The sequence below is a fragment of the Hordeum vulgare genome, chromosome 7H, assembly GCF_904849725.1.
Source record: "Hordeum vulgare subsp. vulgare chromosome 7H, MorexV3_pseudomolecules_assembly, whole genome shotgun sequence".
In the NCBI taxonomy this organism is placed as follows: domain Eukaryota; kingdom Viridiplantae; phylum Streptophyta; class Magnoliopsida; order Poales; family Poaceae; genus Hordeum; species Hordeum vulgare.
The window spans coordinates 118,819,866-118,844,320 of record NC_058524.1 but is presented as its reverse complement, the minus strand read 5'-3'; the positions used below and the strand labels follow the sequence as shown (position 1 = coordinate 118,844,320).

General features: G+C 48.8%; 3 protein-coding genes across 3 annotated transcripts; 1 reads left to right on the top strand and 2 right to left on the bottom strand.

The window, feature by feature from the left end:
- Positions 1-5,383: 5,383 nt before the first annotated feature.
- LOC123408449 (protein NTM1-like 9) lies at positions 5,384-6,998 on the top strand. Its single transcript, XM_045101560.1, has one exon. It carries the CDS (start codon positions 5,523-5,525, stop codon positions 6,930-6,932), a length of 1,410 nt encoding a protein of 469 aa, XP_044957495.1. The 5' UTR covers positions 5,384-5,522; the 3' UTR covers positions 6,933-6,998.
- Positions 6,999-13,885: 6,887 nt separating this feature from the next.
- Positions 13,886-15,266, bottom strand: LOC123408447. Its single transcript, XM_045101559.1, has 4 exons — positions 15,228-15,266; positions 14,944-15,126; positions 14,704-14,845; positions 13,886-14,357 (listed from the first exon to the last, which is right to left on the bottom strand). The coding sequence occupies exons 1-4, from the start codon at positions 15,264-15,266 to the stop codon at positions 14,287-14,289; spliced, it is 435 nt and encodes a 144-aa protein (XP_044957494.1). The 3' UTR covers positions 13,886-14,286.
- Positions 15,266-22,934, bottom strand: LOC123408446. The gene is made up of 4 exons (XM_045101558.1): positions 22,532-22,934; positions 21,558-21,799; positions 15,836-15,918; positions 15,266-15,351 (listed from the first exon to the last, which is right to left on the bottom strand). Exons 1-3 carry the CDS (start codon positions 22,932-22,934, stop codon positions 15,853-15,855), a joined length of 711 nt encoding a protein of 236 aa, XP_044957493.1. The 3' UTR covers positions 15,266-15,351; positions 15,836-15,852.
- Positions 22,935-24,455: the final 1,521 nt, after the last annotated feature.

Below are 24,455 nucleotides of genomic sequence, written 5' to 3'. Positions count from 1 at the left end.
GGGAGAGGGGGGGCCTTGCCTTGAGGCTCAAGGAGCCCCAAGGGGGTCGGCCGAGCCAAGGGGGGGAAGTCCTCCCCTTCCAAATCGAATCCAACTAGGTTTGGAAGGTGGAGTCCTTCTCTCCTTTCCCACCTCCTATTTTTTTTTCTTTCTCTTTGATTTCTTATCCTTTGGCGCATAGGGCCTTCTTGGGCTGTCCCACCAGCCCACTAAGGGCTGGTGCGCCACCCCCAAGGCCTATGGGCTTCCCCGGGGTGGGTTGCCCCCCCCCCCCCGGTGAACACCCGGAACCCATTCGTCATTCCCGGTACATTCCCGGTAACTCCGAAAACCTTCCGGTAATCAAATGAGGTCATCCTATATATCAATCTTCGTTTCCGGACCATTCCGGAAACCCTCGTGACGTCCGTGATCTCATCCGGGACTCCGAACAACATTCGGTAACCAACCATATAACTCAAATACGCATAAAACAACGTCGAACCTTAAGTGTGCAGACCCTACAGGTTCGAGAACTATGCAGACATGACCCGAGTGACTCCTCGGTCAATATCCAATAGCGGGACCTGGATGCCCATATTGGATCCCACATATTCTACGAAGATCTTATCGTTTGAACCTCAGTGCCAAGGATTCATATAATCCCATATGTCATTCCCTTTGTCCTTCGGTATGTTACTTGCCCGAGATTCGATCGTGAGTATCCGCATACCTATTTCAATCTCGTTTACCGGCAAGTCTCTTTACTCGTTCCGTAATACAAGATCCCGCAACTTACACTAAGTCACTTTGCTTGCAAGGCTTGTGTGTGATGTTGTATTACCGAGTGGGCCCTGAGATACCTCTCCGTCACACGGAGTGACAAATCCCAGTCTCGATCCATACTAACTCAATGAACACCTTCGGATATACCTGTAGAGCATCTTTATAGTCACCCAGTTACGTTGCGACGTTTGATACACACAAAGCATTCCTCCGGTGTCAGTGAGTTATATGATCTCATGGTCATAGGAACAAATACTTGACACGCAGAAAACAGTAGCAACAAAATGACACGATCAACATGCTGTGTCTATTAGTTTGGGTCTAGTCCATCACGTGATTCTCCTAATGACGTGATCCAGTTATCAAACAACAACACCTTGTATATAATCAGAAGACCCTGACTATCTTTGATCAACTCGCTAGCCAACTAGAGGCTTGCTAGGGACAGTGTTTTGTCTATGTATCCACACATGTATATAAGTCTTCATTCAATACAATTATAGCATGGACAATAAACGATTATCTTGATACAGGAATTATAATAATAACTATATTTATTATTGCCTCTAGGGCATAATTCCAACAATATCATCATCACATATCACATCCAAGGAACCACAACAACAACAAACACCAGAAGGCATGAATGGAATGAATGCAAGAATGCAAAGGGAAGACAAAGTAACATCACATGAAATAACACATGCATATATCTCACATGGCAATGACATGATTGTCCCACATACATCAAGGTTCCAAATATGGCAAGTTACACTCCGGGGCATTACACATTTGTAAGTCTTCGATAATGAATCGGAATTCCCAAATAGTTGATAGGAAATTGGCCTTGTTCACAGCCGAAAAGTTCAGCATACAAGGCGGTGTTTTCTTGAGCCTCGCCGAAACAGAACAATTCACTTTTATGGAAATTAATCTTAAGACCCGAAAGTTGCTCGGATCCTGACAAAATCAACTTTAAGTTACGAGCTTTTTTGATGTCATGTTCCATGAAAAGAATTGTGTCAGCGACATATTGAAGAATCGATAAACCACCATCGACTAGATGTGGAATCACACCTTCAATTTGGCCCACGGATTTTGCGCGTTCCATCAAGATGGCCAACATATCAGCCACTATATTAAATAGCATTGGCGATAACGGGTCACCTTGTCTAAGACCTTTTTCATTTGAAAGAATTTTCTAGTATCATCATTGAATTTGATGGCTACACTTACTCCCAAAACAAAGCTATCTATTAACGCTCTCCATTCAGAAGAAAAACCTTTCATTCTGAGTGTTTGCTGAAGAAAAGACCAATTCACTTTATCATAGGCTTTCTCAAAATCAATTTTAAGAATTACCCCATTCAACTTTTTCCTATGTAGTTCGTGAATTGTTTCATGTAAGATCGGCACCCCACCCAGGATATTACGACCTTGCATAGAAGTCATGTGAGACGGACGAACCACATGATCTGCCACACTGTTCAATCGAATCGTAGCGACTTTGGTAAATATTTTAAAACTAACATTAAGGAGGCATATAGGTCTATATTGTTGAATCCTTTTAGCCTCATTAACCTTAGGTAATATAATTATCTCACCAAAATTGAGACGAAACAACTCTAGTTATCCATCGTGAAGACATGCGAACAATTGTAATAAATCAGACGTGGTGACATCCCAAAAATTCTGATAAAACTCAACCGGAAAGCCGTGAGGTCCAGGTATCTTATTATGTTTCATTTGGAAAACAGCCTTTCTCACCTCATCCTTTGAGTAGAGTATAGTAAGTAAGCTATTTTTCTCATTTGAAACATGGGGTATATCCTCTGTTCGAGACTCATCCAGTGTGAAGTTGTCTTCCTTTGGGGCTCCGAACAGGCATTTATAATAACTAGCAAAAGGGCCCGTGCGTTGCAACGGGAAAAAAATCATAATATTTAATGATCATGATCACATTTTGCTGCATCACCGAGATACACTATCATCCTCAATTCCGTGAAATCAAGAATATTTTTTAAACTCTTAAACATATTTGAAATCGTGAATATTTTTCAAATTCATGAACACTTTTACAATCTTTTGACATTTTTGAAAATCAAGAACATTTTTTTTATTTGCAAACAACTTTTTAATTGTGAATATTTTTTACAATTTTCCTCCATACCACCTCCAGCGTGTCCACCTTTGAAAAGGTTAAGAATGGCATCTTCTTTTGTGTGTCAATTTTCTCCCGATCTGTCTCTCTTCATAACCCCACAATTTTCTCCGTCTCCTGGTCTTTTTATTTCCCTCGGTAATCTCCCCCACAATAATCCCATAAGTTTTCTTTCTATGGAGAGACGGATTAACTCCATACATATTTTCTGGGCTGCTTATATTGATATCAAGTGGTAAAAGTATATAAGTTGATGGTATTCTGTGGAAGGGTGCGATGTGGGACAATACAATACATATGTGCCTTTTTATTACATAACAAATAGTAAAAATGAGGGATGGAAAAAAGTGTGGCAATCAGGGATTGTTTTGTAAGGGAATAGGCGCTCTAGCCACCACAACTCGTCGTGTGCTCCTAAATAATGAATTTTATATATGCCCATGCTTGTACAACACAAAAGGTAAACTTGATTGTATGTGGTTAATTTATTAGCTCATATATGCCTTGCTTTAAAAATATAAGGACATAAATGATAATTTTATGTATGAAAAAATTGTTGGCACGACCCATGTGGGAGGTGGCGGCCCAAGGCGGCGCGGTCAACGGCAGGGCGGCGGCGGGTCGATCTGGATCCGGTCCAGGGCGCGACGGGGCGGAGGCGCTCGGCGAGCAGGCGGCTGCGGCGTTCGGAGGGACTGGCAGGCGAGGCGCGCGGCTGCGGCGGCGCGAGGCGGCGGCGCAATGAGAGGCAGGGAGCGCGGGGAGGCGCAGGAGGCAGGGCGGCGCGGCTGCTTGCGGGGGCGGAGCTCCGGAGGAGGCAGGGCTCGGGGCGACGGCTTCGGCAACTCGCCGGCGGCGAGATCCGGCGTGGATCAAGGTCGGCGACCGGCGGGAGGAGCGGGCGGCGGCGCGGTGAGCAGATCAGGGGCTTGCGAGGAGTCGGTGGCTGCCTGGCCCGCCCCGTGACTGGAAATTTTACACATGCAGGGGCTTTTTTGAAAAAATAAAATGTTTTTTCCACTTAATGAAGCCGAGGGTTGATTACGAAAAAACAGGGGGGCGTTTTTGCAAAACTGCCACGACGGACGACCAAAAACTGTATTTGTTTTATTATTACTAGCAAAAGAGCCCGTGCGTTGCAACGGGAGCAAACCATACAACACGTTCTAACCTAATAACCATGACTTGAGACCTTTAAAACTTTGAAAAAATCTCATCGACCACGAACTACTCCCAACGCCTAGACATATAAAGACTTTCAAAAATCCAATCGAATCCTAGACATATATTTTTGAATCGGTGAACGCTTTTTTGAATCGACAAACATTGTTTTCAAATTTAGTTTTTTTCAAAAAAATGACGAATAGTTTGAAATGCATGAACAATTTTTTACTCACCAACATTTTTTGAATTGATTAGATTTTTTCAAAAAAAATTGAACAAAATTTAAAATTTTGTGTTTTTGAATTAATGTGAAATTTCATGGACATTTGTTTTCAGATTCCTTAATATGTTTTGAATAAACTCATGCTTTTTCAAAATCATGAACATGTTTTTTTTTCTGGCCAGTTTCCAAATCACAAATAGTTATTATAATTGGTGAACAATTTTGCAAAACTACCAACATTTTTAATCCGCAAAAAATTATGATTTCCTTAACATTTTTGAATTCACATAAATTTTATGATTTCCTTAACATTTTTGAATTCACATAAATTTTATGATTTCTCAAACATGTTTTCAAAAACTCACAACTTTTAAAATTTAAAAATCCTGAATTGGTAGAAAGAAGGAAAGAAAACAGGGTGAGAAAAGAAAAGACAAAAAATAAAATGAAAAAATAGGGGAGAAAAGCCCCGCACATTGGCCGTCCCAATAATATATATGTGGGTAAGGATTTGTGGGAGAAAAGGAAGGGAGGCAAAATGGTGGAGGCTGGGACTCAAGCTCTGGTCTCCGCGATAGAATCAGGAGGCCCCAGCCACTCAACTGCTTGTGCATGTTTGATTCTAATCAGTAATGTTTTTGTACAAGAATGTAACACGAATTGACTTTGCGAAGAAAATAAAGACGTTTTCCTTATTCATGGTGGCATAGTGGGTAATTTATAGCAAGTTTGAGGGTATTTATTTAAATGGACGACCAGAAACCCTATTTGCTTTATTAGTAGGTATATATATAGATTATTATTATTAAGGAGAGATTTGTAATATACGACTTTAGTTGTGACCCGGATAAGAAATAGGACTTGTATATTATTCAAAATCAAGAAGAATTACAATCAGCACGGCGTCTGTCCTCTCTACATGTTCAGAACCACGTCATGCACGGATTCACCGAGAATTTTAGAAAAATTAAAGCAACGGGAGCAGCAAGTTTCAGATATGACTGACGGGAGAAACTGGGACCGAATCGGATTCAGAGAAATGAAATTTGACGCGTGATCCATCTTGTGCATGTCCATCGTTTATAAATACCAAAGTACAGAACACCTTCGCATCCCACGACACCTTCCGATCCAGCCGCCACCCTCTCCCAAATCCCCAGTCGCCAGCCCTCGATCCCATCCCTAGCTAGAAGCAGCACGCCGGCCGGGATGGAAGGGCTCGACGTCGACGACGTCTTCCAGCACTGCCGGCTGAACCCTACGGAAGTGGATGCCGTCACCTACTACCTGCCACGCCTCCTCTCCGGCGAGACGCTGCACGGCGTCGAGAAGTTCATCCACAGCGTCGAAATCTCCGGCTGCGAGCCCAAGGATCTCGCCGCCCGATACGCGCCCGTGCCGCAGGCCGTGAGCAACGGCGACCGGTTCTTCTTCACCACGTGCAAGAGCAAGAACGGGAGCAAACTCCAGAGCGTGCGCAGCGCCGGCGGCGGCACCTGGACCATCCAGAAGACCACGGAGATCAGCCACGCGGGAGGCAAGGTCGGCGAGGTCAAGAACCTGTCGTTCAAAAAGAAGGGCAAGTCCACCGGCTGGGTCATGGAGGAGTACCGGTGCCTGCTGCCTGAGGCCACCATCGCCGAGGGGGTGAAGGTGTTCTGCAGGATGCACTTGGCTCAGCATGCTCCTGCCGCCGCTCGCCAAGAATCGGCCGCGTACATGCTTCAAGAATCGCAGCCAGAGGCCGCGACTGCGAGCATGCAGGCACAGAAGAGGCCAGCGCCCGCTGCCGCCGCCGATCCTCATCCGCCGCGCCCCAAGAAAAGGATGCGCGTTGCCACACCATCCTTCACCGCTGCTGCACCGGTTTTCTTGCCGGATGAGTCAATACCTGAAGCTGACGACGACGACATGGTCCTGTTCTCTTGCTCAATGGAAGATCTTTTCGGGCTGCAAGTCGACGAAACTCTCAGGGTGGGAGCTACAGAGAACATCTCTCCGCTCGAAGCTGAAGAGAACATCGAACAGTCTCACCACTCTGAACCAGACGAGGAGCTGCAGTTCCTACTCGATGAAGTAGCAGCAGAGCATGAGCCAGAGGCCGTCCCTGAAACTGAAGCAGAGTGGCAGGCCGACGAGGCGCTCGGGAAGGATGGGGAGGCATATGGCTTTGATATCGAAGAACTAAAGAGAATGATGGAAGCCGACGATGCGCTCGGGGAGGATGGGGAAGCATATGGTTTTTATATTGACGAACTAACGAGAATGATGGAAGCCGACCCAATTGAAGTCACTGGAGCGAAAACTGGCGTGGAGATGGACCAACAGGAACCTCTGTACCTGGATTGCTTGGACCAAGTCATGCTGGCGGATCGGGCCATGCACAACCCTGCCTTCCCTGATGCTGAGAAGGAGGAGAGGCACAATGACGCGCCGGATCTTGACGCACCATCACTTGAGGGACACGACCACTTGTTCAAATTGCCGCCGAGCTTCTTCGATCCATTTGAAGCAGCGTGGAAGGCCGAAGAGGCGCTCGAGAACGAGATGAGGAACAATACCGCGGCCAATCTGCTTGGAGGATACGACGACTTCTTCTCGTCTGCAAGTGTCCATTAAATCCGATGTTGAAATTGTATGCAAAGTGTATACGAGGATATTCACTGGCTGATATATTAGTTCGTCCTTGTACGGTCGTCACGGATGTACCTCTGAGCAATTTGCTCCACTTGTTCATGCAAGCTACTGAAACTGTTGTTCTTCTTCTTTCTCCTGTGATGGATTTCTGAACCTTGCATTCGCCTGCACTATACTTCTTCTGCTATGTTTCCTGTGATGGACCATCTTAAAACTGCTCTTATCTTTTTGTATATTAGTCTCAGATAAGCAAGCATAATGCAGTTATGATCTGGGCAGCCGTAGATAAGCAGTAACTCTGTTCGTAAAATCAAAACTGTTTCGCTGCTCGTGATAATCTACAGAACAACTTCAAGTTCATAAGTTGCAGAGCAAATTCAAGTTTGAGGCAAAAAAAAAATTTGTTGTGTCTATTTTGCATCGCTGAATTCATGCCTTTTATCATCAACTAAAGCCTGATCCTTATGGGAGATGCTAAATTATTCTTCGTTCTCCTGTGATGAATTTTCTGAACCTTGCATTCGCAAATTTGTATGTTGTGGCTCATGTATTTTCGTTTAGTTTCTCTCAGGTCTCAGCTTCAAACTTGTTAGTAGAACTTCTCATGATTCTGGTCAATTTCTATTCATGGTCAACTGCTAAGCTCTTTGGTTCAGTTCTTTCGCTCACATTTGGTTCTACATGAATCAGCTCCGAAGTCTCGTTTTTAGTGAGGTCGATGGTGTTTCGTATCGTCTTGAGTCTTAACTTGCACGTCAAGGTTTAAAAGGAAACGCGAGGAGTCGAACTCCTGACCGCAAGCTATAAAAGCTACGGCGGTTGACGCTCGAGTTGTAAGTTGTTCTTAGCCATAACAAAACGCGAGTACTTAGAGCATCTCCAACAGCCGCGCTTCGCGCCGCGTTCAAAAAATATTTTTACAGCGCGCGCGCGCCGGCTGGTTTAGCGCAGGGATAGGCGCTGGCTATAATGCAGCGCGCGCGCGCCGCTCCAGCAGTGTTCAAAAATGCAGCGCGCGCAGCAGGCACAAACCACATATGCATTTTAAAAAATAATGAAAAAAACGATCAAACAAACAAAATAAATCAACAATAATAGTTATTACAACTCAAACAAATAGTTTCTCGTTCAGTACAACAAATAATGCAATAAACACAACCAATAGTTCATGAACAATACAATACAAATAAAGCAATCAAATCATGCTCTTTGTCGTCCATGCCATGCCCACCACTCCTCAATCAGATCCTTCTGAAGATCATTGTGTGTTGCGGGACGCCGAATGGCATGATACGAGGCAACAAAACGGGCAACCCTTTCAGCCCTCCGTCACACTCGCACGGGATGTCCCAATAGCTCATACTGTGAGTAGTCTACATCTTGGCCACGCTCATTCTCGATGATCATGTTGTGCATGATCACACAAGCGTGCATGATGTACCAAAGCATTTTTTGATCCCAAAATCTAGCCGGTCCTCTCACAATAGCAAATTGGGCTTGTAAAATCCCAAATGCTCTTTCCACATCTTTTCTAGCAGTCGCCTGAGCATTGTGAAAATCTAGATTTTTCTTACCTTCTGGCTTTTTCAACGGCTTCACGAAGGTTTGCCACTTCGGATAGATGCCATCCGCTAGATAATAGTCATAGTTGTACGTACAGCCATTTGCTACAAACTGCACCGGTGGCAACTCACCATTCGCAATCTTATTCATCAGTGGTGACCGGTTGACAACATTGATGTCATTCAAAGATCCAGGCATTCCAAAGAATGCATGCCAAATCCAAGTCTCATGATCGGCCACCGCTTCAAGGATTATAGTGGAACCCTTTTTTGGCCGTGGAATTGCCCATGCCATGCCTTTGGACAATTTTTCCAACTCCAATGCATGCAATCTATTGAGCCAAGCATGCCAGGAAAGCCGCGAGATTTGTTCATCGCCAATAGCCTTGCGGCGTCTTCAGCAGTGGGAGATCTCAAATACTCCTCGCCAAACACTTGCACAATTCCCACTGCAAAGCGCTTGACACACATGATGGCTTGGCTCTCACCCATAGCCAAGTGATCATCAACTAAATCAGCCGGGATACCGTATGCCAACATACGCAAAGCGGCTGTCACCTTCAGAAAGGTGCTATGCCCGAGCTCTCCGGCGGCATTCCTCCTTTGCTGGAAAAACCGGTCATGGCTCGCAAGTTTCTCTGCAATGCGCTTGAACAAGTCTGTGCTCATCCTAAACCGGCGACGAAAATACGACTCCGGGTATGTGGGATTCTCCACGAAATAGTTCTTCATCAATCTGTTATGGGCATCAATCCTATCTCTCCAAAAAATTTCCCGACCCATAACCGAACCACCGTGCTTCGATTTTTTATTGATATGCGTAGCTATGATCATTGCAAGATCCTCCTCCTCTTCCATATCAAATTCTTCTTCGGAAGAAGCATACGACGAACTCATCTACAATGTTCAATACTATACTATAAAAAACTACAATTCAAAACATGCACCAAATTCATAAATTTGAAGCAATACATACCTTGTAGGCGTTTTGTCGAACACCTTGCGGGCGCGGCGCGGCAGCGAGCGGTGGGGCGCTGTTCCTCGGACGTCGGAGGCGCGCGAGGGCCGGCTGGACTAGGAGGGGTGGGGCGGAAGCGCGGCGGCGCAGAGAGGCCGGGGAAGCGCCTGAACGGGGGGCGCGGGCGGCGGCGCGGAGAGGCCGGGGAAGCGCCTGAACGGGGGGCGCGGGCGGCGACCGCAGCGGAGACAGGCCGGGGAAGCGCCGGCGGGCGCGGGCGGCTCGGGGATAGGCCGGTGCAGCGCCGAACGGTGGCGCGAGCGGCGGCGGCGGCGCGGTCGGATGGGGGCGGCGGCGCGGTCGGATGGGCTGGTCGCGAGAGTGTACAGCGAGCGCAGAGAATGCACATCGCAGGAGATAGCAAGAGAAAGCGCAGAAGAAAGAAGGAGCGAGCGCGGGAGAGTCGCGCACGCGGGAGCCGGCGCAGCAAATAATGGGCGCGGGATTGTGTTTCGGCCAGCGCGTTCAATTGGAAATGGCGCGCGCGCAGTTTTTGCACGCCCGCTGGAGCTGCCGCCGTGTCGCGCGCGCGCTAAATACAGCCTTTTTTACGACGCGGCGCTTGTATAGCACGGCTGTTGGAGATGCTCTTAAGTACTAGCAAGAGCGGCATCCCTTTTTTCAAAAACAACCCAACATTTCTGGCAAAAAATGTGAACAAGTTTCTTAAAACATGCGAATAATGTTTGAAATTGAAAAAATAATAATTAAATATGAATATTTTTTGAAAAAAATCAATTTAATACGAAAAATTTATACATGCTGAAAAAATGTTAAATATACACTAAACAATTTTTAAATACCCAGTGAACATTTTTGTGATATATGCTGAAGCATTTTTAATAAACATTGAACATTTTTGTGATATAGGCTGAACAATTTTTAAATACACATTTAGAATTTTGTGATATACGTGAACAATATTTTAGTACACAATGCACATTTTTGTGATATATGCTAAACAATTTTTGTTTCGTGAACAAGTTGTAAAAAGTGAACAAAATTTGAAAACATGAGCAAAATTTGGAAAAAAAAAAGAACAAAATTTAAAAACATGAACAATTTTGGAAATCATGAACAAATATTGGAATTTCAAACTTTTTTGAAAAATAAAAACGAAAAAACTGTAAAATAAAATAAATAGAAAAGGGAAAAAACTGAAAAAAAGGAAGAAAGAAAAAAGAAACAGGAATAATGAAAAAAACGGCAAAAGAAAAGAAACAGAAGTAACCAGTTGAGGTAACGTGCTAGAAGGTTCCCAAAACGAGTATCAAAATAGGAATTGCCATCGATGGTGGCCTGCCGGGCGTTGTATGGGCTATGGACTGGGCGGGCCATAGCTCATGGGTCAATTTGTTTTTTTCTAGGGTACTCATGGGTCAATTACTCTCTTCTTCATTTTTTGCTTTATTTTTGTACTTTTATTTATACTTTAAAATATTGTACATATATATGCAAAAACATTCTTTAAAAACGCATTTGAAAAATGTTGAAATGTATTTGAAAAATGTTTAATAAGTATTAAAATGTTAAATAAATATTAGGAAAAGGTTCAACAAGTATTTGAAAATTTTTAATAAGTGTTAAAAGTTGGACAAGTATTTAACAATGTTGAATGAGTATTAAAAATTGTTGAACGAGTATTCAGAAGATATTAAACGAGTATCTAGAAAATGTTGAATAAGTATTAAAAATGGAATAAGTTTTTCAAAATGTTGAATAAGTACTAAGAATGTTGAACGAGCTTTAAAAATTGTTGAATGAGTATTAGAATTTTTTTGAATAAGTGTTAAAAATATTGAACGAGTATTTGAAAATTGTTCACCTAGAACATCATCCACCCAGACTAAGGCCACCACCCAGACTGAGGCCACCATCGTCCACCCAGAACGAAGCTTCGACCCGTCCGGGGCCTGACACCGGTCCATTCGAGCATGAGCTCCCAATCATGGCCGTCACCATCGCGCACGCACCCCACGCCGTCGGACCGAACCGGAAAGAAGAGAGGCACCACCACCATCGCACCATACCGCCACTCAAGTCGCGACAAGAGACCCGACGACCGATGTAACCACCATGCGACGGCCAAACCGGACCGGGACAAGGGGAAACCCCTCCCCCTCACGGTCTAGCCCTCCACCCACCAGAGGTGCGAGGAGACATCACAACTGACCAACACGAATAGCCTCGAGTCGGACCCCCCGCGTCGCGCCTGCAACCGCGGTCAGAGAAGGGACAGGGCCACCAGCACGCGCCTGTAGCTCGTAACCGCTGGCAGCCATGTTCGAGCAAATTCCCCCAAGGTAAAGAAACATGCAAAACTTGAAGGGTTCTTTATCGGGCACGAAGATGTAGTTTGATTGTGATTTAAGCATTGTATATGAGCTCGTGTGGCTCCTTTTTCATGGTCGATTACTTGTTTATGAGGATTTGATTTGACCGAAGAATAGGACATTGCTACGCTAGTGGCGATGCAGAAGAGGAAGAAGTCGAAGCATGACGGTTTCGTGTTTGGTCGTGAGTTCATCCAGAGAGAATGGGTTGATGCGCAACTACTTTGGTACACCACCGTTTTTCAGAGGTACTTTCGTCGCCAATTTAGGATGTCCAAAGATTTGTTCATCCACATTTGCATTTCCGGGAAGTAGCATGCCGATCCTTCAAGCAGAGAAGGAATTATGCCAGTTTGCTTGAACATAGTACCGAGCAGAAGGTCACTTCCGCTTTGCACATGATGGCCTATGGTGTTCCGACATATTATATCAATGACAATTTGATGATGGCAAAGAGCACTTCTATCTTCTATGTAAAACAATTTGTAAAGACAATGGTAGGTCCATAGTACTTGAGAGCACCCAATGTTTAGGATATTTAGAAGCTTTTGAAGAGGAACGAAGTCTGTGGGTTTCCGGATATGCTTGGGTCCATCGATTGCATGCACTGAAAGTGGAAGAATTGTTTTAAAGTATGGCATGGACAGTTCAAGAAATGCTCGAAGGATGCCAACATCATTCTCGAGGTCGTTGCTGGTTAAGAAACATGGATTTGGCACTCAGATTTTGGGATGTCTGGATCTTGCAACGATATCCATGTGCTCGACCGGCAACTCTTTTTTGCCAATTTAGCCAATGGAGAAGCTCCACCGATGACCTTTGAAGCAAATAGCCGCATATACTTGCAAATCGAGATTCGGATACACATGATAAACTTCAGAAAGACTTGATGAAGGAGCACTGAAAATGGCATGGCAAAAGAACCGCCGAGTTTCATTATTTGTTAGTTGTATTGTGCACATGTTGTAGTTGTGATGCATTTGATTTTATGGAATTGATTTGTGATGCATTTGATTTTATGGATTTGATGAATTATGTAATAACTTAATATTGTGGACACGTGAAAATTTGAAATTTTAATTCAGGATGTTTTTATTTCAAATTGTGCAACTGCACAGTGGCTGTACACATTCACGCGGCCATCGGTTGGTTTTACATCTTCACATTTACATCAATTATTGGGGTTGGAGTTTTACGTCACAAATATACTTCATCTGTTAGAGTTGGCTCTTTTTTGAGATGTAAAAAACACATTTTGGTGATTTAAATTATACAAAACCCAGTTTTACATCTTCAAATTTATATCATCTATTGGAGATGCTCTTAGACTACTCAAATGCAGAATTCAGGTCAGGTAAGCAGACATAATTGCTAAAAGTTTAGATCATCATGTGTACGGTCAGTTCCAACGTGGTCAGTTGTTCGGTTCGGTTTTGGCACGGTTCCTTGTTCAGTTCGACTATTGGAATTATTTTTAGCATGCATCTCGTTATATTTAAAAGATGCATATGGATCAACTGCAAAAATAAATAAAAAATCTATTGATGGTACTATTAGAATTATCTTTAGCATGCATGTTGTTATATTTGAAAGCTGTATATTTGAATTATCTTTTCATTTAGAAACTAAAAGTATTTGTTATTTGAATTATTATTATTTTGCATTACTTTTTTCAGGAATACGTGAAAGCTTGCGTGTTATTGCATTGATAGGAGCTGAAAGGGGTGCGAGGGTAGCCACAGATGTACCTTTGAGGAATTTGCTCCACTTGTTCATGCAATCTAAAACTGTGGCTCTACTTCTTGCTGCTGTGAGCCTGCAATGGTACTTCTGCTCTGTTTCACGATATATACTACTCCTGTGAGTATAATCTTGTTTTTCGTGTCTTGGGCTGGAATATGCCGTCTGATCCCAAGCATAGTAGGTGCGGTTCTGATCCCATGGAGAATTTGTAAGCTATGTGTCAGTTAGTACAATCTAGTTTTATGGACATATATCTAGTTGACAATGAACAATAGCGTATTAAAATAAAGGTTGATGCAGAATCAGCATGAACTAATCTATTATACATACTACATCATGTGGATTGATTTACATTGAGAGAAAACAGTATTTAGAATGTTTTTGATACGAAATCAGACTATCCTAGGCGTTTAGTCGAGTTATACACAACCCCATTTTCTGTAGCTGTGTTCTCCACGTCACCACGCACCACAGTTTGTTTTCATCAGTTGCCCAGGCCACTGGTGAGCCACCCCTATTGTTGTCAGCCTAGTGAGCTTTCCATTCCATGTGCAACTGGCCATAATTGTAGTTAGATCTTGTTGCAGTGTCATGCTAGCTACTTGGCGTATTACGTCGCAGTACTGATCATATGTTATCATATGAAATCCTCGTATTTTTGCGATTTGTGAATCAGCTATTCATCTGGTAACTGTCCTCTGATACATCAATATCAAGAAATGACCCCAGTACCTGAACCACAAGCTACCGGCTGAAAAAAAAAAACAAGAGTCAATATTTTCGCTCTGGGAACTACTCCCTCCTGTAGGAAACCTAAGGTGTTAAATTTATTGTCCAAGTTTGAAGTATAATATTACAAAACACAGTCACAAGAAAGTACTTTTGGAAAAACATAGCCTTATTGTGCTTTAACATAACCCACATATTCTCATATTAGTAGTTGCATAAATTTGAACTTGGATGGCCAAACTACGCCCTACATTTCCAAACAGTGAAGGAACATTGATGGTTTGTACTGCAACTAATCATCAACTTTCATCATTGAAAATTCGTAATGCAGAATGTAGCTGAGAATGTGGTGGATGGTGAATAAGTACCTAGGATGAAGACAGCTCCAATAAGTCCAGTAATGTCCCATCTCTCACCATGAATTGCCCATGCAAAAGTAGCACCCCATACTGGTTCCAGACCATAAATTATTGCAGTTTCTGTAGCTGATACATCACGCATAGCAACAATCTGATGACAGGAAAATAACAGGTAAAAAAGAAGGTATTCCAATAAAAATCTTTGACACCAAACTGAAAAGAATTGACATTGCAAGACTAGTTACTGACCTCTGCCCATAAACAAAATGTTGTTGTGATTATGCCTGTGTATAGTATTGCTAGCCAAGGAAACGATGACATCATACTGAATAACTCTGTTGGCGTCCGTGATTTTAACTTCCAGGGTACCACATTCTGGAGGAAGCATTTAACAATGAACGAGACTGCCAAGACAACAGCTACGACAGCAACCTGATTTTAAACCCATTTTTAGAACACTTCATCGAGAAGAAAGTGGAAAATCTTCACAAGATAAATGCAAGAGAAGCATTGAAATTTTATCGATAACTAACCTGACATCCAACAAGGGCTAGGAAATTTTCTTTCTTCATTTTCCTGGAAATATGCTCGGTTCTGAGCATGTGAATTCCAAAACAAAAGGCACTAAGGAGGGTCAGAAGATCACCAACCTAAAGACTGTACGCACAGACAAAATCAATCAAAGGTACATGCAACAATCATGAGGGATGACTTTGACAAAGAGGGAGATCAAATTAAAGATTCAGGAAAAACATAGTAGATTCGAGAGGAAGAAAGGGGATTGGGGATGCAATTGCAATATTTAAATGGTTCATTCCAATACAAAACCAAAATAAATAAAGAAAAGTTGCAGCAGGGCTTTGTCCTACTGTACAGCTAAAAAAACAATACACCATTCATGGCTTATCTAGCCAGGTAGTCACTGCCAATGGAGCTAGAGCCATACATGATATGTCCAAGTTGTGCAGTTATTATCAACTTAGTGAATCAAGAATACAGAGGTCAAATTCTAAAGCACACTAATTCAGAGCTCAAATTCTAAAGCACACTAATCTTGACACAGAACAGTATTATAAGCCATAAGACAAATAAAAACGTTCAGAATAACTTGTGGATCTTTACATGTAGATAGTCGACTTACACATGGTGGAGAACCACTTAACTCCAGAATACCAACCCCGAGAACTGATAAACATGCTCGAAGTCATGTATATGCAGGTATTTCTGCTCCAAGAATACCATCCAAGAAAGGAACAATGATCACCTGAATATGTTTGTGTTATGACCGGTACAACGTACCAACGAAGGAGGCCCAATGGGCAGGGTTAATTACGGGCTTAGCCCAAGTTATCTTACCTATCTTAGAGTCCAAGTTATATTAGAGTCCAAGTTATATTAGAGTCCAAGTTAGAGTCCAAGTTATCTAGGGTTTAGTGGAGGCTGTCCTCCTATATAAACACGTGTACCCCTTCGATATTAAGCAGACAATAAACAGTATATTCTGTTGTCGTCTCCTGCCCCAAACCCTAGCCGCCTCTCTCTCTCTCTCACGCCGCGACGGCGCCCAACCGCCGGCGCCGGAGTCCCCAACCTCGCAGCCCGCACTTCCACCCCTACAACCTACGTCCGAGACCTGGTAGAACCCTAGCCTCTACCAATTTGGTATCAGGTAGCTTGGGTTCGATGAGTTTGTCGGACCTTCCCACCACCACCGCCTTCCCCGCCACCTCGCAACAGCCGTAGCCGCCGCACCACTCGCCGCCGCTGGCCACCTCAGGTCCGGCCGCCTTCGGTCCCGTGGCCCTGGCGGCTAAACCCGCCCCCGTCCTCTCCCCGGCGGAGATGTCCTCGGCGATCCGCGACCTCAACCTGGCGGTCTCGAACCTCCGGACTTTCCTCCAGGCTCCGTACGCAACCCCGCCACCACCGCCTCCGCCGGCGGCGCCCTTCGCGCCACCGCCCCCGGCCACTGTCGCGCCCCAGGGCCTGCCGATCACCCAGGTCCGGTGGCCGCCTTCGCCGTCCCCGCTACCGACGTGGATTGACACGCCGACCTACACGACGGCGCCACTACAACCGACGGTGTTGCAGCCACCCGCCCCCACCTTCGGGGGGTTCGGCGGGTACACTGATCCGTACGCCGGGAGCTCCGTGGTGCCGCAGCACTCTCCTTCCGCCGCGTTGGGTCGTCACGAGGGCACCTACGCGGCATCGCCACACGTGCAGCAGCCACCCCGCTTCACCAAGCTGGAGTTCGCCACCTACGACGGCACCGTCGACCCCCTGAACTGGCTCAATCAGAACGACCAATTTTTCAGGGGGCAGCGGACCATGGCGTCCGACCGCACGTGGATCGCCTCCTACCACCTCCGTGGCGCCGCCCAGACTTGATACTACGCCCTCGAGCAGGACGAGGGCGGGATGCCTCCGTGGGAGCGCTTTCACGACCTGTGTCTCCTCCGGTTCGCCCCCCCCCCCCCCCATACGTGGGAGCCGCTTGGCCGAGCTCGGTCGCCTTCCCTTCACCACCTCGGTGCAGGACTTCGCCGACCGCTTCCAGACGTTGGCCTGCCATGCGCCTGACGTCACGGCTCGCCAACGAGCCGAGCTCTTCGTCGGCGGCCTTCCCGACCACATCCGCATCGACGTCGAGATGCGCGACCCCCAGGACCTGCAGACGGCCATGTATTACGCACGCGCGTACGAGCAGCGCGCCAACGCCCTGCAGCAGGCGTTCCCGGGCCGCGGCACGCGTCCCCCGACCCGCCCCGCCCAGGCGGCCGCCACCCCGACACGCCCCTCCCTGCCGGCCGCTACTGCGGCTGCCCCCGCGCCGACACGCACCTTCCGGCGCTTGACGTCGGCCGAGCAGCTCGAGCGGCGCCGCAAGGGCCTGTGCTTCAACTGCGACGAGCCGTATGCGCCGGGTCATACGTGAGCCCGCCTGTTCTACTTGGAGACCGTCGACGACGCGGAGGTGGAGGCCCTCACCGCGGAGCTCGACGCCACCACACTCTCCGAGGCCGGCGTCACGACCTATGGGCCGGTCGACACGATCGCCTTCGTCGTCTCCCTTCATGCCATGGCTGGCATCAAGACGGCAAAGACGATGCTGCCTCCGGTGACGATCAACAGGGAGCGTCTCACCGCGCTCGTGGACACGGGTTCGACGCACAACTTCCTGTCCGGGGACGCCATGCGCCGCCTCGCACTCCAACCGGCGGGCTTGGAGAAGTTCAGCGTCACCGTCGCCAACGGGGACCGCCTTGCTTGCCAGGGGGTGGTGCAGCAGGTTCCCGTCCTCATAGGCGACGAGCCGTTCTCCATCGACTGCGTCGGCATCGACCTGGGCTGCTACGACTTCATCCTCGGCATCGACTTCCTGTCCACTCTCGGCCCCATCCTTTGGGACCTCGATGTGTTGTCCCTCATCTTCTAGCGCGAGGGCGGCCGTCGCGTTCAGTGGACAGGCATCGGCGGCTCCGGCGCCGTGACTCCACAACTCCAGCTGATGGCGGCCGCACTGGGCGAGGCGCATCCCCTCCTGGCCAACCTCCTGCAGCAGCACAGCGACATCTTCGACGAGCCACAGGGCCTCCCTCCCGCGCGGCCCTGTGACCACCGCATCCACCTGCTGCCGGACACAGCACCTATAGCCGTGCGTCCGTACCGGTACCCTCAGCTGCAGAAAGACGAGCTCGAGCGTCAGGTGGCGGTCATGCTCGCGCAGGGAATCATCCGGATTTCGACATCGCCGTTCTCCGCCCCGGTGCTCCTTGTGCGCAAGCCCGACGGCACACGGCGCTTCTGCATCGACTACCGCGCCCTCAACCCCCTGACGTCCAAGGACAAGTTCCCCATCCCCGTCGTGGATGAGCTCTTGGACGAGCTACACGGAGCGCGCTTCTTCACCAAGCTCGACCTTCGCTCGGGCTACCATCAGGTGCGCATGCACCCTGACGACATCGAGAAGACGGCGTTCCGCAGTCACCATGGCCACTTCGAGTTCCTGGTGATGCCGTTCGGCCTCTCCAACGCGCCGGCGACCTTCCAGGCCCTGATGAACGACGTGCTCAGCCCATACTTGCGTCGCTTTGTGCTTGTTTTCTTTGATGACATTCTCATCTACAGTGCATCTTGGGCGGAGCACCTACAACACGTGGCCATCATCTTCAACGAGCTTCGAGCGCATCGTCTTCACCTCAAGCGCTCGAAGTGCTCGTTCGGCACGACCTCCGTCGCGTACCTGGGGCACGTCATCTCGGCGGACGGGGTAGCGATGGACGCGGACAAGGTCGCCACCGTCGCCGCGTGGCCGATCCCACGGTCACCGCGGGCGCTCCGCGGCTTCTTGGGCCTCGCCGGCTACTACCGGAAGTACATCCGGGACTTCGGCCTCATCGCCGCGCCACTGACGCGTCTCCTTCGACGCGACGCCTTCTCCTGGGACGAGGAGGCGACTACGGCATTCGAGGCTCTCCAGCGGGCGCTCACGACGGGACCCGTCCTCCAGATGCCGGACTTTGATATGCCGTTCATGGTGGACTGCGACGCCTCTGGCATCGGCTTCGGCGCCGTCCTCCACCAGGGCGAGGGACCGCTCGCCTTCTTCAGCCGCCCCTTCGCCGCTCGCCATCACAAGCTCGCGGCCTACGAGCGCGAGCTTATTGGGTTGGTTCAGGCGGTGCGCCACTGGCGGCCTTATCTTTGGGGCCGGTCATTCCGTGTGCGCACGGACCACTACAGCCTCAAGTTCTTGCTGGACCAGCGCCTCTCCATAGTTCCGCAACACCAGTGGATCAGCAAGCTCTTTGGCTTCGACTTCACTGTTGAGTACCGCCCCGGCCGTCTCAACACGGTCGCCGACGCCTTGTCCCGCCGCGACACTGAGGATGTCGCGGACGACGTCGCCATGGCTGGCACTATCATGTGCATTCGCTCCGGGCCATCTTTCGCCTTCATCGACGACATTCGCCGGGCAATTTCGACGGCCATGGACGCCCAGGGCCTGCGCCAGCGCCTTGACGCCGGCGAGCTGGACGAGCCCTGGCGCTTGGACGAGGGGCTGCTCCTACATGGCCGCCGCATCTTCGTGCCCGACCATGGCGACCTGCGCCACCAGGTCCTGACCTTGGCGCACTCTGCAGGGCACGAGGGCGTGCAGAAGACTCTCCATCCTCTCCGTGCTGATTTTTACATCCCCGGTGATGGCGCGATGGTCCGCGACTGGGTGCGGTCGTGCGTGACGTGCCAGCGGAACAAGACGGAGACACTACGATCCACGGGTCTACTGCAGCCGCTGGACGTACCCTCCCAGGTGTGGGCGGATATTTCCATGGACTTCATCGAGGGCCTTCCCAAGGTGGGCGGCAAGTCCGTCATCCTCACGGTGGTTGACCGCTTCTCCAAGTACGCGCACTTCATCGCCCTGGGTCATCCATATACAGCCGCCTCCGTGGCGCGGGCCTTCTTCGACGGCATCGTCCGCCTCCACGGTTTTCCGTCGTCCATCGTCAGCGATCGTGATCCCGTGTTCACGGGACATGTCTGGCGGGATCTCTTTTGACTGGCGGGCGTGAAGCTCCGCATGAGCACGGCGTTCCACCCTCAGACAGACGGCCAATCCGAGGTGGTCAACAAGGTGATCGCCATGTACCTGCGCTGTGTTACTGGTGATCGTCCACGAGCTTGGGTGGACTGGTTGGCGTGGGCGGAGTACTGCTACAACACCTCCTATCACTCCGCCCTGCGCACCACGCCTTTCGAGGTGGTCTACGGGCGCCCACCTCCGGCGATGCTCCCTTACGAGCCTGGGACGGCTCGGTCCGAGACGGCGGGCGACTTACTCCGCACCCGCGACGACATTCTGGCTGAGGCACGCCAGCGTCTTCTCCAAGCACTGCAGCTGGCTCGGAAGTACTACGATGCTCATCATCGTGAGGCGGAGTTCGCGGTGGGCGATTGGGTGTGGCTGCGCCTCCTCCACAGGACCACGCAGTCTCTGGACCCGCGCTCCAAGCGCAAATTGGGACCTTGCTACGCCGGTCCCTTTCGTGTGCTGGAGCGTGTCGGCACACTCGCATACCGCTTGGAGCTGCCAGCTGGTTCTCGCCTCGACGACGTCTTCCATGTCGGCTTACTGAAGGCCTACCGCGGGGACCCTCCTGCAACGACGCCGGCCCTTCCTCCTACTTCGGATGGCCGCCTCCTTCCAGCTTCCGCACAGGTGGCGACGGTGCTGCAGGCGCAACAGCGTCGCGGCGTCTGGCATGTCTTGGTACAGTGGACCGGCCTGCCAGAGGAGGAAGCGACTTGGGAGAAGCTCGACGATTTCCGCCAGCAGTTTCCAGATGTTCAGCTCGAGGACGAGCTGTTTGAGAAGGCGGGGAGAGATGTTATGACCGGTACAACGTACCAACGGAGGAGGCCCAATGGGCAGGGTTAATTACGGGCTTAGCCCAAGTTATCTTACCTATCTTAGAGTCCAAGTTATATTAGAGTCCAAGTTATATTAGAGTCCAAGTTAGAGTCCAAGTTATCTAGGGTTTAGTGGAGGTTGTCCTCCTATATAAACACATGTACCCCTTCGATATTAAGCAGACAATAAATAGTATATTCTGTTGTCGTCTCCCTCAGGAGACGAGAGCCCCAAACCCTAGCCGCCTCTCTCTCTCTCTCTCTCTCACGCCGCGACGGCGCCCAACCGCCGGCGCCGGTGTCCCCAACCTCGCAGCCCGCACTTCCACCCCTACAACCTACGTCCGAGACCTGGTAGAACCCTAGCCTCTACCAGTTTGAGTAAAGAACATACACCATATCTTATATGGAATACATTATGGACTAAACTTGAGAAAGGATCTTACGGTGAGGGCGGATATGAAAGATGCACGACCAGCATCAGCAGTAACTAACCCAATAGACTGAGTGAGGTAGGCCAAGGTTACCCAAATCCCCAGTTCTACGCCCCTAATAACAACTTGCATGTCTCTGATTGACTTCAACAAGAATAGCACAAAAGGAATGGCCGCAATAGTGAAGCGTGTGATATTGAGAAGGTCAGGATCCAACATAGTTGGCGCTTCTTTGACAATAGAAATGTTGCTTGCTGGTAGAAAAAGAAAGTTCAATTCAGCTGACTATTCAGGAGAAAATCTCAGACAAGAAGTGGTCAGCAGTACTCATCACATTTAAAATAGGGTAGCGAGGTGCGAATTTACTTGTATTGTTCATCTGAAATTGGATTCACATTTTCCAAATCACACTACTATAGTATAGTGTATTGACACTCATTTTATGTGCAATAATCGGAAAATGGAGCATGGACTTCTATTCTTAGTAAGCAAGCACTAAAGAAATATAACAGTAACACTCAATACTTGATGGTAGAGCCTTAGAGAAGAAAAAGAGGAGAATTGGCATGCTATACCAGGCAAAAAGGATAGATACAACATCCATGAGAAGGTATGCGCAATCACAAAATACATAGAATATACTGAACACGCTCGCAACAGTATTATGTGCGAATTGCAATCACACAATTTATACCTGAAATGTCCATTTCATAGATTAAGCTATTAATCCATGAATGAAGCCATAGTACGGTATATGTATTCCAAAAAGTATATTTCCGTGCACACTAGCTGACTAGCATGCAGGTACGACACAATTCTGTTGTCGTATTGAAATAAACCTCACCATTCCAATCCGAGAAGAAATCACCCGACATATGACACATCCCTCCCCTTGCCATTTCTCTCTGAAATACTATCGAACAGGTGGTGTGCAGCGTGCAGTGCATATCAGAAATGCGGAGCGGGGGAGCCGAATACGTCCATACCGAATATGAGGACTAGCAGGTTGAGCAGGGCTGGGCACCAATGACATGGCCTTCCGCCACGCAGCGCGCGCCTGCCGCCTGGCCTTCCACCGGGGCGTCGACAGCGGCTCCTCGGGGACGGGGCTGGAGGGCCCGCGCGTCCCGGCGGCACCGCCTTCCTCCACCACTCGCCCTCACCCGACGCCTTGTCCGGGTGGGACGACCTCCTCGCCGGAGGAGGCGCGGGGTCGCCGGACGGAGTCGCGGAAGGGGGCAGGAAGAGGTGGCGTCTTCTCGGCAAGGGCGTAGTGTGGGAGCCGGGGAGAGGGAGGTACGAGAGCAAGGGGAATGGGCTTCTCAAATGCGAAGGCGCCATGGGAGGGAAGGACTCGGGCGCCATGGGAGGGAAGGACTCGGGCGCCATGGGCGGAGAGGAGCATCTCGCCGGAGGAAGGAGGGGACGGTGAGACGATCGAGTGAGGGGTGCTGTGCTGAGTAGCAAGAGTACTTGTGCGGATATTATTTATTTATTTTTATTGAGAAAGAAGATATAGGCGGTTTGAAAAAGATTTCCTTTTAAGGAAAGGCCACAACACAACACGACTTTATAATAAATTAATAAAATCAACAGACAACGAGAGTAACGACCGAACAATCTCTTCCTAATCCTAATAATAAAGCACCGATGACTTCTGTCATTCGTCTCGCGATCGTAGGCCGTTTTGCAGAAAGGCCCCTGAGGTTTTAGGTATTCAACCCGCAGTCCTTCTGAGAGTGGATGTGTGTGATACCTTTTCGGTTTTACAAAAAAAAACTTCGTTTCACACTATTCAACCCGCAATCCTCTATCTAGCCGCAGCGAGGACGAGAAGATGAGGGACGGCGCCCTTGCCGACGGCGGCGAAGATGGCTAAAGCCGCGGTGGAGGACGGGAAGGTAGACACCGTGGGTGCGTGCTCAGGTAAGGTAGGCCATCCTTGTTGTGCTCGTGTGCATTGATGGAGGATGGAAGGGGGGACAAGTGGACATGTTCAGATGGGTACGCCGGCTTCCAGCGCCGGCCGCAAGCACGCACCGCGGCGTGGGCTTGCCGGAGACGAGGCGAAGAAGGATCGCGGAGGAAGGGCACCTTGGTGCTCGTGGCCGCCGTTCTCGCGGATTGTTGTCACTGTGAGGGAGGGATCTGGCGGCTTGTGCGGGGGCTTGCTCTGGCGGCGGCGGCGGCCTTCTCGTCCATAGAAAAAGAGAGTTAGGGCATGAGGAAGAGAGGAAAGAGAGGAAGAAAGGAGAAGGAGAAGGGGCACAAAGGTGAGGGAGATAGTCACCAGCGATGGCGCCGCTGGTGACCGGTCGACGGCACGGCAGTGAGCTCCTGTTGAGGCGGCACACAACCAGCGCCGTCAGCGCCGAACATCAACTCGTGCGCCTCACAAGACAACACCAGGAGGGTTTCTGGTCATCTGTGTGGTTCCTTCAAGCCAGCGCGCCCGATTAAACACGCAGCCGACAGTGTATGGAGTTCTCGAGACCTACACGAACTGCATTTCTGCTGCCAATTCTTCTATCCCCACGCCTCTACTGCTGCTCCTTCTCCTTCTCTGATGCCCATGATTGCTCTAAGCTTTCCCAAAGCTCCCTGCTCCTGCATCTGAGTGCAACCATGGTGCTGGTCTTAGCGGCAACAGAGTAGTGTTCGAGACGACGGGGGCCTGCTGTTATGGTGGTCCTTGAGCCCAAGGAGAAGTTGGCACCACCACCCCTTTGTTGTAGACATCCTCAGGTTCCTTTTTTCCATCTCCTCCTTTGTCCTCCTGTCTTGCCCCATCTCTCTGCTCTCAGGTCCAATCGGAGAACAGGTACATGCATCTGATATCCTATGGGTGCGTGATCCGGATTGATCTTAGGTTGGACAGCAGTGTGTAAATAATTTGGTAGATGTTTAACT